The 17226-nt window shown below is 43.1% G+C and overlaps 1 protein-coding gene across 1 annotated transcript in view; it reads left to right on the top strand.

Annotated features, from left to right (window-relative positions):
* Nucleotides 1-17226, top strand: part of MYO1G (myosin IG) — a 367932-nt gene that overhangs the window by 142678 nt on the left and 208028 nt on the right. Inside the window, exons 11-13 of the mRNA XM_030196702.1 lie at nucleotides 3314-3484; nucleotides 6478-6548; nucleotides 13589-13663. Coding sequence (XP_030052562.1) covers nucleotides 3314-3484; nucleotides 6478-6548; nucleotides 13589-13663 — 317 coding nt within the window. The remainder of the gene's footprint in view (nucleotides 1-3313; nucleotides 3485-6477; nucleotides 6549-13588; nucleotides 13664-17226) is intronic.

Raw genomic sequence — 17226 nt, 5'->3', positions numbered from 1 at the left:
AGAATTTCTCTGTAGCAGCATTTTTGATGTTAGCTCAGTTTGAATACAAGTTTCTGACCACACCTTAGGGAGAGCTCCTTGCTCCATCTTTCTGGATCTTCTGCGACAGTTCCTCTGCTGGGCTGGAGACCACCTTCTTATACTCCACTTCCATCTCACTCACTCTCCACACTCCCTCCCTCCCTCTTCCTAATGTCCAAGAAATCCCATATTATATAGGATTTGTCTGGAGATCACCCTCTTGCATGCCACTTCTACCTCACTCACTCTCCCTAATGTCCAGGAAATCCCATATTATATAGGATTTGCTCCATAGCCATTAATGATATATTCTGTCATTGGTTGTCAACAGGCTTACATGGAAATAATGGAGCTTGGCTTTTCATGACTGGTTCAGTTTAATAAGGATTAAGGCATGGGGGTTGGTCCTATGATGCAAAGGCCTAGTCAGCATTACTCACAATAGGCCCTTTGAAAGGGAGTCTCTGCAGACCCTCCCTTTGAACATCAGCATGGGTGGGCATAATTGGGCTGGATTGTGTTGTCCTGAGGCTGTACCCAGGTCACCTAATGCATCACGATTCTTCTGTAACCCATGATTCAGAACAAACATCCAAGCTATACATTGCAGTGTTCTTTGATACACCAGCTTGAATGAACAATGCTAACAGCTTAATTCTCTTAAAAATACAGTTCAGGCCTCGTCTAAAACAGCTATATAGCAAAGCCTAATTTGACTTAATTTCTCTATAGTGTCCAGGCCCAAAATCACCCCAGCACTAATCATAACATGATCATCTTTCATTAACAAATAAAGGAACTCCCTAGTAATTTTGCCTGAATCCACATATAAACATCTCCTCTTAATCAGTGGTCTGTAATTTCCCGAATCACCTTGGATCTCTTTTTAAAAGTAGATGTTACATTGGCTACCCTGCAGGTACAACGGATGATTTTAATGACAGGTTACAGATCCCGAGCAACAGATCTGAAATTTTATATTTGAGTTCTTTTGGTACCCTGGGGTGTATGCCATCCAGTCCAGGTGATTTACTACTCTTTAATTTGTTGATTTGGCTCTGTACATCTTCCAGGTTCACTGAGATTTCTTTCAATTCCTCTGCATTGTCACTCCTGAAAACCATCTCTGGTACCTTCGCTACTTTCAAAACCATATTGTCAGATAATGGTAGTTCAGTCAGGGTAGAAGAGGCGGTATGGCATAACCATAATACTTTGATTTTATTTTTATTTAATTTAAAGCCATGAGCTAAACTCTGTTTTTCAATTATATAGATACAGTAAGTATTAATAGAAAATGCAGTACATAAATCTACATCTATAGTTATTAATAAAACCATATCATCTGCGTATGAGAGAAACTTTACACCCAACTGAGAAAAGCCTGAACAAAAAGAAATCATATAAACATTAAAACAACAACGGAGAAAGTGGACAGTCTTGAGGCACTCCACATGGTAATATCCAATCAGTAGAGAATTTGTTAGCCATTTTAACTGTATAGTGCCTATGAGACAAAAGTTCACTCATCCAATTCAAGACCTTGCTTGATAGGCCCAAAGAACTTAACTTGTAAAGCAAACTATGATGATCAACTGTATCAAACGCAGCCGTAAGATCGATCTGTAAAAGTACAGCTGCTTTTCCCCAGGCAAACAAAGTCATTGCCTCTAAGATAATCACCAACAATACTGCTTCAGTCAAATGATAGGGCCTAAATCCAAACTGCAATGGATGTAAACAATCAAAATTAGTTAGATAATTTGACAGTATCTTTCTGTCCCTACAGGGCTCACAATGTAAAAAAAGAAACAACTATAAGAGGTACTTGAACCCACAACCTCTAGATCTCTGCACTGGTTTTCAGTTGACTGCTTTAACAGTTAGGCTATAACTCAACATGGACTACTAGGTGGCCATTTTATAAAATAGATGTGCCTATATTTCACTTGTTTTGCCCTGTTTACAGTTTAGATCTTAATTTTCGTAAAACAGATGTTCATGCTGGACGTAGCCAGCACTTGGATTTATTTATTCTTGTTACATTTGTACCCTGCACTTCCCCACTCATGGCAGGCTCTATGCGGCAGGCAATGGAGGGTTAAGTGACTTGCCCAGAGTCACAAGGAGCTGCCTGTGCGGGGAATCAAACTCAGCTCCTCAGGACCAAAGTCCACCACCCTAACCACTAGGCCACTCCTCCACTCCATTTGTCATGTATTTTAGAACAGGCTGTGTGTTGGAAGATCCTGTTCTAAAATCCATGAGATATGTGAATGTCCATATCTGACGAACAGCCATCCTTGTTCTGAGTTGGATGTCCTTTCTAAAATTCTGCTCCACATCTGGACATTTATGCAAAATCTTTATGTATGTGTATGTAGGGTTACCATATGGCGCCAGAAAAAGGAGGATGGATTGAGCCAGCCGGGTTTTACTTCCATTGCAAAGCAATGGAAGTAAAACCCGGCTGGCTCAATCCGTCCTCCTTTTTCTGGAGCCATATGGTAACCCTATGTGTATGTGTGTATGAGAGAGAGAGAGAGAGAGATTTGCATTGAGGCAGTGCATTCAAATCTATCTCATGCATATTCATTTTAGCTATCCTGAAAACCTGATGGGACTAGGTGTGCCCCAAGGACTGGGTTGTGAATGGCTGATATAGAGATTATAGGTAGAAAGATAGAGATATGCACATATATAAGGACAAAGTGATATATATGGATCAGGAGTTCTCAACCCAGTCCTGGAGACACACCTCAGTCAGTCTGGTTTTCAGGATACACACAATGAATATGCATGAGATAGATTTGTATAAAATGGAGGCAGCATATGCATATGTATCTCATGTATATTCATTGTGGATATCTTGAAAACCAGACTGGCTTGGAGTGTCCTGAATACTGGGTTGAGAATCCCCTGATATAGATGTATAAATATATAAAATTATTAGGCGGAAACATCCTAATGGCCAAATGCTTTTACCTTAACTTAAAGGACAAGAACCATATGGGTCTAAGAGGTCATGTTCTACAATTCTTAATAATAATTCTTATGCTGGTCTAAGACAAGAAATCATAAATGGGAAGGAACCCAACAACAACAAAAAATATATATATGTAATAGATTATTGACATGATTATAATTTAGCTCTGGGGAAGACCTGAGTTTTGTTTGACCACGAGTTGTAATAAGAGGGATCTTCGTAAGGAAGATCATACAGGACCACCTGCTGGTGGGGAGATTGATAAAAGAGTGCCTCTATTAAATGTGTCTGCCCTGTCTCTGGCAGATTGAATACTTCAACAACCAGATCATCGTGGACCTGGTGGAGCAGCCGCACAAAGGAGTCATCGCCATCCTAGATGAGGCCTGTCTGACGGTGGGAGATGTCACCGACATTATGTTCCTGGACTCCATGAACATGAAGCTCTGCACACACCCACACTACACCAGCAGGAAGGTGAGATCCCTGAAAGCACAGCCCCTGACACTTAATGGGTAATCAGGTACACAGCAGGAATAAAAGATGCGTGTACTGGCTGCTGTAATACTTAAGCTATAAAAAAAGTTCAGTGTGTCCACACCGTAAAAGCAATATATTTATTTTAGTTACATTTGTACCCTGTTCAATGTGGCTTACATATTGTATATAGGTACTTATTTGTACCTGGGGCAATGGAGGGTTAAGTGACTTGCCCAGAGTCACAAGGAGCTGCCTATGCCTGAAGTGGGAATCAAACTCAGTTTCTCAGAACCAAAGTCCACCACCCTAACCACTAGGCCACTCCTCCACACAAAGTGGACTCTTAGGTCACCATAATATCATTTGTAGGAGGAAAAGGTCTCAGACATCACCAGATCACTCTGCCCAAATCAATGATAAGAGGTCAGAAAAAGGAGACCCCTTAGTGACTGTTTTAATCATTGACCAAAAACCCTCTCCATCTTTATTTTGACCATTCAATCAATCAGTATGGCATACAATAGGCAGCTAGCAAAATGTTACAGTGACACTTATCTGAAACCCACTGAATCCTGGTAGGCACCCGTTTCGTTACTGCTTCTTCAAGGGATAAAGGTCAGTGGTCAGATTGTTACAAAATATATCTCGCTTCTGCCATCTGGCTGCTGTAATAACATCCTGTGTAATTAGAAATATAAACTTCCTATCAGGGCCTGTCCATAGGAAGAAGCCACACCTTCAGGTGCTGGGAAGGCCAGGTAAAACTCCCAACCATCCCAGCTGTCCTTTGAGGCAGAGAGGGGGAAGCAAGGACTTCTAGGCTCTTGAGAATCAGTAAGACCTTTCAATTATAAAAAAAAACTTTTCATACAACCATCAGGCAAGACTAGGCGTTTGATTAGGGCAACCGCTTCTTGGGAGCAGCAAAGAGCAGCTACAGCCAAAACAAAACATACTTGACTGCATGAGCAGGCATAGCGCTGACTAGAAACTTAGAAACCCAATGCCCACATTCATTATAGCGTTTCGGTCAACCAACCTGCTTCTGGGGTCAATGAAAAAGTTACCAATCTGAAACAAAGAGAAACAATACAATGTAGAAACAAGAAAATATTACAAGAGAAAGAAAAAGCTTAATACAAATTTTACCTGCGGCAAAAGCCATCCACAGCACCAAATTCAACGGGCGGTGCACAATGACATTAACACATTTAAAAGGGTATTCACTGCGTGATGATGACAACAAATTGGTGACTGTTTCACTGACCCCAGGTTGGTTGACTGAAACGCCATAACGAATGTGGATGTCGGGTGTCTAATAAGTTTTGAGCCGGCGTTGTGCCTGCTCGTGCAGCTAAGTAGTCCCGTTTTCATACTTGTTTAGATATTTCTATATATTTTCCATAATTTATTGTATGTATTTGAGATGTGTTTTTATATTTTGTACTTGCAAGAGTCTTTTTGAACAAGAATTAAGAATAAAAGAATTGAAGAGTTTTTGGTGGTAGCAGAGGTTTTGGTACATGGATGCAAGTGATCGACCACACGTAATAGACTCAAGGATTTGAAATAGCTGTGGGCTATAAGAGGTCTGATAGCTTTGCCTCTGGTGCATATCTGATGCTTCTATGTTCCTTTCCTCTTTTTTTAAAGCTTCTTAAGTTTCCTTCAAAAATGCCATGCTAGTCGTGCTCCTTTTTCATTATTTTTGTGGAGTATAGTTTTCCTTTTTTCCCTTATGCCCTATTGTTAGAAGCCCAAATAGTAGCCACATTTCATGCTACCAGTCCCAAGGCAAGCAGTGGCTTCCCTGTGTCATCTCAATAGTAGACTATGGACTTTTCCTCCAGGAACTAGTCCAAATCTTTTTAAAACTGAGATATGCTAACCACTGTTACCACAACCTCCAGTAATGAGTTCCAAAGCTTAACGATTCTTTGAGTGAAAAAATATTTCCTCCTATTTGTTGTAAAAGTATTTCCATGTAGCTTCATTGAGTGTCCCCTTCATTGAGTATTACCTGTTCTACACCACTCAGGATTTTACAGACCTCAATTATATCTCCCCTCAGACATCTCTCTTCCAAGCTGAAGAGCCCTAACCTCTTTAGCCTTTCCTCATAGAAGAGGAGATCCATCCCCTTTATCATTTTAATCACTCTTCTTTGAACCTTTTCTAATTCCACTATATCTTTTTTAAGATACAGCGACTAGAACTGAACGCAATACAAAAGGAATCTGGAGGCTACTAACATACAAAGACATTGGATAACAGCTTTTCCATATAGTTATTCTCTTTCCAACCCTCTGTAGGGCTTGTCTCTAATCCAGTCTGCTCCCTTTTGCACTTGAGACCTCTTAGTTTAGTGACAGAATTCGTTTTCGAGCTTGGATGCCTCAAAGTGCCAGATATCAAGTTGTTGGATGCCAGTACCAGAGGGTAGATAGATTTAGTTGGGATCTCTTATGGTTCTGGTTGAAGATACACAGGTAAGATACAAATACCCAAGCAGCTAGTACTGAGAGTTTCTAAGATTTATCTAGGTATCATTATTTCTGTGACTATTACCTTCAGAATGCAAAAGATCCTGAATACAAGAACCTGTGTTATATTTGCTGTCGGACAAGCGAAGTACTGTTTTTGCATGGAAACAGGAGTACCCCCACCCCAGCTCCCCCAATGGTGGCGACCACGTTCATTGAATGTGCCGGAGAAAGTCGGGACTAAGCTTTGATATCTGTCCTCCTCCCCCCTTCTTTCTTGGTCCCAACCAGCAACCACCTGGGCGGGACTGGTGAAGAAAATAAAAGAGAGGCGAAGGAGTGATATGTGTGGAATCTGCTTTTCTGTTTTTCAGGCCTTCTCCTACAGAGTTTCATGTATGCCTCATGCTTCACACACACCTGCACACCTGTAAGGTCTTAGGCTTCTTGGCTTTAGAACCTCTTTTCCCATGTATTAAGAAAGGTTGTTTGGTTCTGTGTTTCCAGCTGAAACCTATCGACAAGTCCATGGCATTCAACCGGGATTTCCGAATCAGACACTACGCAGGAGATGTCACGTAAGTCCAGTGCACTGCTGTTTCTCCAGGAGTCTTTCCATAGTGCATGTTTTAATCTCTCCAGCCTGCTACACCAAGCGACAAAGCATCCACTAAGAACAGACCAAAAACAAGCATGACCATTAGGAGACAGACTGATCCAGTCTTGGTTTTACCCCCTTTATACAGGAACTTGCAATCCCACTCTTCTTGTGGAAATCAAGTCCACGTATAGCAGTGGGTAAGCACAGGACAGGATCTGGAACAAAGTCAGGACATGTGGGCCAACAAGGACTTTCATAATATTCATAATCTTTTTTTCAAAATAAAACTATCTTCTTCCTGCTATAATGGTAATACAGAAATAGTTCCCATTTGTTGGCATGACAGCCTGGAGACGAGTGACTTTCAGTATATTACATTGCTAATTTTAGAAGCATCCCCGTGTGAATACCAGCTGTGCTTTTTTATAGATTGGCATACAGGTTTAAAAACCATTTTATTTACACCTGGTGACGGAGCATGACACGCCAACTCAGCAGTCTATTCCAGGTGAACGGCACAGCAAAATGGAAGGAACAGAATCTGGAGTTGGGAGGTGAAAGAAAAGGGTACAGATCAGTGGTTCCCAAACCTGGTCCTGAAGACACTCCAGCCAGTCAGGTTTTCAGGGTATCTGCAAATATCTCTCATGAATATTCACTGTGGGTATCCTGAAAACCTGACTGGCCCCCTGGGGTGCCTCCAGGACCAGGTTTGGGAACCACTGGTACAGATGATGGATCATGTGTGTCTTTATCTGCCATCATATGCTATGTTATTGTATGTATGTAACTAACCAATATTATAAAACCACTCTTCCATGACTGTTACTGCCAGTATTTGACCATGATGGACTGTAACCTGAATGGAGTGACAGCAGGGCTGCAGACAGCCGGGGCCGGGCCCGGGCCCAGGACAAGGCCGCTCCTGGCCCCCCCCCCGAGGTCACCGGGCCCCCCTCCACCCGCTGCCAGTGCCGGGCCCTCTGAACTAACCTGAAGCGCCTTCATCTTTGACGCAAGCAGCAGCAGCAGGGCAGACCTCTCCTTCCTTCCCTGCCCCGCCCTCGCGGACGTTACGTCAGGCGAGGGCGGGACATGGAAGGAAGGAGTGGCCTGCCCTGCTGCTGCTGCTTGCGTCGAAGATGAAGGCGCTTCAGGTTAGTTGTGGGAGCGACAGAGAGCGGGTGGGCTGGACTGTGGCAGCGCCGGGCCCCCCGCGGAGGCCTGGGCCCGGGGACTTTTGTCCCCCCTGTCCCCCCCTCTCGGCGGCCCTGAGTGACAGGTGCGCCACTGGCTGCCTTACTGGGCAGACTAGATGGACCATGCTGGTCTTTATCTGCCATCATATATGATGTTACTATATAACAGTGACTTACCTAATGAACAGAATTCCTGGGGAGGGGTTTAGGGAGAGATAAGAGAGGAGAGATACTGAGGACTTTGAACTGTATATGGAAATGAATAGGAAGCCAATGAAATGACGTGAGGAGAAGGATTCCTGCCCCCCCCCCCCCCCCCCCCACAGAAACTGCTGTTTCAGAGAACCATCTAGAATGCCTAGTGTTCTGGTTGGTCTTTTGAGAGGGTGATAGATGCCTGGAACAACCTACCAACAGAGGGAGTGGAAACCAGTACTCTGACAAAATTCAAATGCACTTGGGACAGAAAATAGAGGACAGGAATAGGGTTGGGGTTTTTTTTTTTTGCAGTATTGCAGAGTATCCATTATTTGCTCCCTCAAGAGCAGAGGTGGGGAAAAGATGATAAGGAGAAGACAAAATGCAAATAATGAATGCACAACCTAGCACTACTGCAGACTATTGAGGGATAAATACTCAACTAAAGGCATTCCTGATGCTGAGCCACTCTGTAATTTTCACCTAGTCCGTTCTGACCCAGCACTGGTAGTTACAATCATGGAGAGTCCAGGTGTGTTCCTGAATGAGGAAAGCCTTAATTTGGTGGCAAGTGCCCACCAATCTCACACAATGATCTGGCTTCCAGCAGTTCTAGTACCAAATTGTCCTTAAAATGGATGTGTAACCCGTGAGGTATGGAGATTGTTTGCGTCACTTGCATATTCAAAGCTATCATTATTATTAGCATTTGTATAGCACTACCAGATGCACGCAGCGCTGAACACCTGATACAAAGAGACAGTCCATGCTCAAAAGAGCTTACAATCTCATGCAGCAAGTGTCAGTTTCATACAAATCTCTTGAAGTTGAAAGCTATTTTCCACGCTTTCCAAATGTTAGAGAGTGGCTTTTGGGAAAAATCTCTCTCATTCGAACATGTCACTGCCCTGGCTCCACTTCCTTTCCTCTACCATCATAAGTACATAAGTATTGCCATACTGGGAAAGACCAAAGGTCCATCAAGACCAGCATCCTGTTTCCAACAGTGGCCAATCCAGGTCACAAATACCTGGCAAGATCCCCAAAAAGTACTAAATATTTTATACTGCTTATCCCAGAAATAGTGGATTTTCCCCAAGTCCATTTAATAATGGTCTGTGGACTTTTCCTTTAGGAAGCCGGCCAAACCTTTTTTAAACTCCGCCAAGCTAACAGCCTTTACCACATTCTCTGGTAACGAATACCAGAGTTTAATTACACATTGAGTGAAGAAACTTTTTCTCTGATTCGTTTTAAATTTACTACATTGTAGCTTCATCGCATGCCCCCTAGTCCTAGTATTTTTGGAAAGCGTAAACAGACGCTTCACATCTACCCATTCCACTCCACTCATTATTTTATAGACCTCTATCATATCTCCCCTCAGCCGCCTTTTCTCCAAGCTGAAGAACCCTAGCCGCTTTAGCCTTTCCTCATAGGGAAGTTGTCCCATCCCCTTTATCGTTTTCATCGCCCTTCTCTGCACCTTTTCTAATTCCACTATATCTTTTTTGAGATTCGGTGACCAGAATTGAACACAATATTTGAGGTGCAGTCGCACCATGGAGCGATGCAAAGGCATTATAACATCCTCATTTTAGTTTTCCATTCCTTTCCTAATAATACCTAACATTCTATTTGCTTTCTTAGCTGCAGCAGCACACTGAGCAGAAGGTTTCAACGTATCATCAACGACGACACCTAGATCTGTTTCTTGGTTCGTGACTCCTAACGTGGAACCTTGCATGACGTAGCTCACATTAAACGTCATCTGCCATTTAGATACCCAGTCTCGTAAGGTCCTCTTGTAATTTTTCACAGTCCTCCCACGATTTAACGACTTTGAATAACTTTGTGTCATCAGCAAATTTAATTACCTCGCTAGTTACTCCCATCTCTTGGTCATTTATAAATATGTTAAAAAGCAGCGGTCCCAGCACAGACCCTTGGGGAACCCCACTAACTACCCTTCTCCATTGAGAATACTGACCATTTAACCCTACTCTCTGTTTTCTATCTTTTAACCAGTTTTTAATCCACAATAGAACACTACCTCCTATCCCATGACTCTCCAATTTCCTCAGGAGTCTTTCATGAGGTACTTTGTCAAACACCTTCTGAAAATCCAGATGCACAATATCAACCGGCTCACCTTTATCCACATGTTTTTTCACCCCTTCAAAGAAATGTAGTAGATTGGTGAGGCAAGATTTCCCTTCACTAGATCCATGTTGACTTTGTCTCATTAATCCATACTTTTGAATATGCTCTGTAATTTTGTTCTTAATAATAGTCTCTACTATTTTGCCCGGCACCGATGTCTGTCTCCCCCAGAACCCTGGTGCTCTAGTCAACTGCCTACTTTGCCTCATGGAAGCACCAGCCATGATCCCAGATAGGTATCCATCTCCTCTGGCTTCATTGATGCAGCAAGACTTCACTGTCCTTGATACATCACTAGAGAATGACATGGGGACGGGGACCCGCGGTAACCACGGGGATGGAACAGGGACAGAGCCTTAAGGGATGGGGTGGGGACAGATCCCGTAGGGATGGAGACAAAGCCCATGGAGACAAACTTTGTCCGTGTGCCGTTTTCTACTTTGAAGCCTGTTAATGAACTGGACTGTATTTATGTTTGAGTGATGCAGACAACAATATTTTGATTTTTTTTGGAAAAACGAGCAAACATTCTGGCTATAATTAGCAAAATTTGCATGGGGGATCCTGTACATTCCTGCTACCAGCATATCTTCTAAGAAGACATCTTTTATTGCAGGAAGAACTGTGGAAGACAGGAGAGCTAGACTGAATCCTGAGATTGTTGATGACTTATTCATCCATAGATTAAAAAATCATAACAGTTCTTCATAGGCATATTTCTCCCCCACTGGGCATACAGAACGGGTTGTACTTTGTACCCCTGGACATTTTAACAGGGTGGATTAGGATTCTTTGGGGTAGTAGAAGTCAGCTATTGTTGGGGTTAGAAGGGTAGAGGGTGGTGGTGAGGGCGGTTGTTATAATTGCTCGTTGTTATTATTGTTTTCTAGTTATGATTTATAAACAACAGTTGCACAGCATATTGTTCCTTTTTATACTTTAATAAAAAGATTTAAATATAAAATCATAAGTGTTTGAGGCTTCTGCAGATGAGGACAGAGCCCACGGGGATGGGGCAGGGGCAGGGACAGAGACAGAACCTGCGGGGACAGGACGGGGACGGATACAGGGCCTGCGGGGACAGGTTGGGGATGGAGACAGAGCCCGCAGGAACTGGACATGGACGGAGACAGAACCTGCGGGGATGAAAACAGAACCCACGGGGATGGGGCAGGGACGGGGACAAAGTTTGTCCCCGTATCATTCTCGTCACCACACATTGGCCACTAGACTGTCCCTCTGATGCCACATTCTTTTCCCCTCATTCTGAACCAGTGGTATACTGAGTTTGGAGCGGGAGGAGGTCATGGCATCAGCCTGACTTGGGATGCTGGAGGATCGGACAGGAGGTGAAGAAATAAAAGTAAGTATGGGGTCTTTGAGCCCATGCACATGCTTAGAGCCTGCCGCATCCCTGCCCTTCAGAAACAGGAAGTCTGTGTGAGACAGGCCTTGAGTGTGTGTATAGGAGCGCAAAGGCTTCATGCTTGATTTAATTTTTGCTGCTACTGCTACAGTTCTGAGAAGGCCTGACTGGGGTCAAGAAATGAAGTGTCAGCAAAGGTAAAGAATGGGGGGGGGGGGGGGGGAGACGCGGGGAAGGGCAGAAAAGTGGAAGAGAGAAAGGGAGTATGAAAGAAAGGAGAGACAATGGAAGGGGGTAGAAAAGAAAAAGGGAAGATACAAGATGGAAAGCAGGAGGAGAAGACAGATAGGGGAGATGCTGGATGGGTGGTGGGGCAGAGAGAGATGGGGGAGAGATGCTGGATAGATGGTGGGCAATGTTCCTTCTAAGCTGTGCGGGAGTTCTCCAACTGCATTGCTGCCAGTGGGGGATGCTGCGTCAATATTGTGTTTTCGATCACTAGGGACAGGCAGATCCTCTGGAATGCTGCAGGGCTTGCATTCCCCCCACTTCTGAAAATGTGTTATTGAAACAGCGCCCTCCACTGGTTGCAGTGGGTTGGAAGACTCTTGCACAGGTTAGAGGGAACATTGATGGTGGGGCAGAGAGAGATGATGGATGGATGGTGGGGTGGGGAGGGGGAGAGAGATGCTGGATGGATGGTGAGGCAGAGAGAGAGAGGTGAGAGATGCTGGATGGATGGGAGCAGAGAGAGATGGGGAAGATGGGGAGCAGAACAGAGAAAGGGAAAACGCTGGGTGAGTTAGATGACTGAGATGAGGATGGAAACAGGGCTGTAGACATGGTAAAAGGGGGTAATTGGAGACTGAGTGTAGATGAGAGACAGGAGAAAGGGACCACTGGAGGCAGGGGAGGGGATAAATGACAGGGAGGATTCTGGGTCTGGTGAGGGCATAAGAACCAGAGGAAAGTTAATGAAGGCTGGAGAAGGGAAGGGTCCAGTATGTGGATATAGAGTAATGGGAAGTGGGTGAAAGAAGAAAATACGAGACTGGGAAAGGAGTGAGAGACATAGAAAAGGACGGCTAGGAAGGAGGTGACAGGAATTCTGGCTTTGTTTTCCCTAAGAAAAGTAGCAGGAGCATATTTTCATGCATTCAGTGGGGTAAAATCCTGTTTTGGCTTCAGCTCTGATGCCCTTTTCTTAGTGCTAAGCTTACAGCTGAGATAGTGCTTGTAGAAGATCTAGTGACAGCCTCGCCCTGCCACTTCCAGGCCAAAAGTCACTTAAGTTCTGACGCAAAGATGATTTCTGGAAAAAAGGGTTGCTGTGTCGTTCCATTTCTGTTGGCCAGACTGATCCTTTCCTGGTTTTACCTCCATTGCATGCATGAACTTGTCGACCCACTTTTATGAAAAAAAGAACTACCTGTCCATGATGTAATGGGATAAAGCCAAGCCCAGATCAGCCTGGACAGCAAATATTGAGCTGATGAAGTGCCTAGGATTATCCTAAAGCCTGCATTACTCATCCAGCAGTCAAGTATCAAGCTAACTATTTAATTTAATATGGGTTTTTATAGTCTGCTTCACCAAAAAGGTTTAGGTGGATTACAAGTTCCAACTGAGTTGCAATGAGTGCAAACTGAGATAACAAACATTCAGTCAAGTTACAGTAAGTTCCAAACAACTATAATGGATTCCAATCCGTTAATCACAAGAAATTAATAACAAAATAAAACACAATAAGTTGTAATGATAAAAAAAACAGTTAGAGAATTATAGTCACAGGACTTCAAATCCATGTGTTCATCATACTTGGAACTCCAGATAAATATTTCCCGAATAAAATCTATTTCTAGTTTAGCAGCAGGCAAAATATAATAAACCAGATGTAATACTGTCTTTCCCCGGCCTTTGACTTTCCCATTGCAATGTTCTCAGGCTGCCTATAGGTTGGATATCCAGCAAAACACCAGTTTGTGTACTTTTCCGACATTTTTCTCCTGGTGCTTTGTGTGCTGCTGTGGAAGTAGGACTGCTGGGCTGGAAGGCTGGGAATGAATCTATATTTGCTTGTTCCCCTCACAGGTACTCCGTGGAAGGGTTCATTGACAAGAACAAGGACACCCTCTTCCAGGATTTCAAACGCTTGATGTACAACAGGTGAGAAGGAAGAATCTGGAGCCTTGCTGCCAGGGGTGCCTAGATCAGTGTTTCTCAAGTCTGGTCGTGGACTACCCCTTGCCAGTCAGGTTTTCAGGATATCCACGATGAATATGCATGAAAGAGATTGCATAGAATGGAGGCAGGGTATGCAAATCAAGTTTATACATATTCATTGTGAATATCCTGAAAACTTGACTGGCAAGGGGTAGTCTCCATGACTGGACTTGGGAAGCACTGGCCTAGATGATGAGGTACTACTACTACTACTACTTAACATTTCTAGAGTGCTACTAGGGTTATGCAGCGCTGTACAAATTAATAACTAAGGACGGTCCCTGCTCAGAAGAGCTTACAATCTAAAGGACGAAATGTCAAGTTGGGGTAGTCTAGTTTTCCTGAACAGAGGTGTTGTGATTAGGTGCCGAAAGCGACATTGAAGAGGTGGGCTTTGAGCAATGATTTGAAGATGGGTAGGGAGGGGGCCTGGCGTATGAGCTCAGGGAGTTTGTTCCAAGCATGGGGTGAGGCGAGGCAGAAAGGTGGACTGACAACCGTGGTAACTGTGGCAGGGAGCACTGAATACCCACGTCAGTTCCTCACCATCACTCATTGGGTGATCCTTGGCAATTCACTTCACCCCCTTGGTTTTTAGCTCTTTGGGGAAAATACAGTGAACCCATGTGAATTATCTTGTGCGGTATTATATACAAGTATAAATAATGAATAAACACCATTACTGTCTTGTTTATTTATGTTAAAAACTTGTACCCTGCTTAAACCTAAGTGGCTAAGAAAAAGGAACATACATACATAAGAATTATAATCACAAACATACAAACAACAAATACACTGTTATCCCCCCAACAGTTTTCTCAAAAACCGTAACTACTACCTGCCAACATCAAAGAGTAAGAAAGGCTTGGACAAAAACGTGGGTTTTTAATAACTTCCTAAATTGTCCTACACTAGCACAAAGGCACAAATGGTCAGACAGGGCATTCCACGTTAGTGGACCTGCTATTGGGAATGCTGCAGCCCTGGTCAGAGCATAATGTGTGCTCACTAACAAATCAACTGCCAACTCCTTCACAGAATCAGATCTCAGACCCATAACATTTGCAAACAACTTTATAACAGAGTGTAAACCATGGAACCCTGCCATAAACAGTCTGATGGAGAAGATACAAAACATTAAACTGGATTCTAAATCTCACAGGCAACCAAATATAGGTGTTTCAAAGTGGGAGTGATATGATCCTACTTCGAAATACCTAAAGTCACCCTCGCAGCAGCAGCATTCTGCACTGCTTTGACCCTAGCACTAGACATTCCGAAATAAAGAGAATTACAATAGTCCACCTTTGATAGGACGATACTTTGTACAACATTTTGGAAGTCAGATAAGTCAACATTGACTTTAATCGATATAACAAACACAACTGATTGAATGACACTTGTATCACACTTCCAATCTGAACTTCCATTGTAAGCTGGGCATCTAACACTGCCCCCCAACAACCTCATTTCACTTCTAACAAGCACTTCTAATCCACCCACTTGTACAGTCTGTGGCCATCTCTCATCCACCACTTTTCCCACAATCATTATTTCAGTTTTCTCTAAATTCAAGGCAAGCTTGTTCACTGTCGTCCACTCTCCTATAGCCTCATATATACTGATATCCGATTGGACAAATCAGACCCCCAAAAAACTGTCGGAAAAAAAATACTGAACATCATCAGCATAAAGGTACTCAACCCCCAACCGCTCAAACATTTGATACAATGGGGCCATGTAGATATTAAATAGAAGGGCAAAAGAGAGCAGACCCCTGTGGGACTCCTCTCTCAACCTCAATAGGTTCAGAGATCTTTCCCCCACTACAAACCTGCATGACATATCCGGAAAAATAGGAGGCAAACTACTCATATACTTTACCAACCACTCCTGGCTGTTTCATAAGAACATAAGAGTAGCCATACTGGGTCAGACCAATGGTTCATCTAGCCCAGTATCCTGTTTTTCAAACAGTGGCCAAGCCAGGTCACAAGTACCTGGCAGAAACCCAAATCGTTGCAACACTCCATACTACAAATCCCAGGGCAAGCAGTTGCTTCCTATGTCTGCCTCAATAGCAGACTATGGACTTTTCCTCCAGGAATTTTTCCAAACCATTTTTAAACCCAGATACACTAACCGCTTTTACCATATCCTCCGGCAAAGAGTTCCAGAGCTTAACTATTCGTTGAGTGAAAAAATATTTCCTCCTATTTGTTTTAGAAGTATTTCCGTGTAACTTCCTCGAGTGTCCCCTAGTCTTTGTACTTTTGGAATGAGTAAAAGAAATCGATTTACTTCTACTTGTTCTACACTCCTCAGGATTTTGTAGACCTCAATCATATGTCACCTCACCTGTCCCTTTTCCAGGCTGAAGAGCCCTAACCTATTTAGCCTTTCCTCATACAAGAGGAGTTCCATCTCCATTATCATTTTGGTCTCTCTTCTTTGAACCTTTTCTAATTCCGCTATATCTTTTTTGAGATACGGTGACCAGAACTGAACACAATACTCAAGGTGTAGACGCACCATGGAGCAATACAAAGGCATTATAGTGTTTTTGGTCTTATTCACCATCCCTTTCCTAATAATTCCTAGCATCCTATTTGCTTTCTTGGCCGCCACCACACACTGAGCAGAAGATTTCAGTGGATTATCTATGATTCTCAGATCTTTTTCTTGAGTGCTGACCCCCAAGGAGGACCCTAGCATAAGGTAGCTATGATTCGGATTATTCTTTCCAATGTGCATCACCTTGCATTTGTCCACATTAAATTTCATCTGCCATTTGGATGCCCAGTCTTCCAATTTCCTAAGGTCTTCCTGCAATATTTCACAGTTTGCATGTGTTTTAACAACCTTGAATGTTTTGTATCATCTGCAAATTTGATCACCTCACTCATGGTTCTGATTTCCATATCATTTATAAATATGTTAAATAGTACCAGTCCCAATACAGATCCCTGCGGCACGCCACTGTTCACCCTCCTCCATTGAAAGAAATGACCATTTAACCCTACCCTCTGTTTTCTGTCCAATAATCAATTCCTAATCCACTCCAGAACCTTGCCTCCTATCCCATGACTCTTTAATTTTCTCAGGAGTCTCTCATGAGGAACTTTATCAAAAGCTTTCTGAAAATCTAGATAAACTACATCAACCAGCTCACCTTTATCCACATGTTTATTCATGCTTTCAAAGAAAGGAAGCCAATTGGAGAGGCAAGACTTCCCTCGGCTTAAACCATGCTGACTCTGTCCCATTAAACCATATTTGTCTACGTGTTCTGTAATTTTATTCTTTATAATAGTTTCCACTATTTTGCCCAGCACTGATGTCAAGCTTACTGGTCTATAATTTTCCGCATCACCCCTAGAACCCTTTTAAAAAATCGGCTTCACATTTGCCACCCTCCAATCTTCAGGTACTATGGCCGATTTTAACGACGGGCTACACATTACTAACAGCAGATCAGCAATTTAATGCTTGAGTTACTTGAGTAC

The sequence above is a fragment of the Microcaecilia unicolor genome, chromosome 1, assembly GCF_901765095.1.
Source record: "Microcaecilia unicolor chromosome 1, aMicUni1.1, whole genome shotgun sequence".
NCBI classification, from domain to species: domain Eukaryota; kingdom Metazoa; phylum Chordata; class Amphibia; order Gymnophiona; family Siphonopidae; genus Microcaecilia; species Microcaecilia unicolor.
The sequence above is the reverse complement of the archived record's forward strand: the minus strand, read 5'-3'. Positions and strand labels throughout refer to the sequence as shown.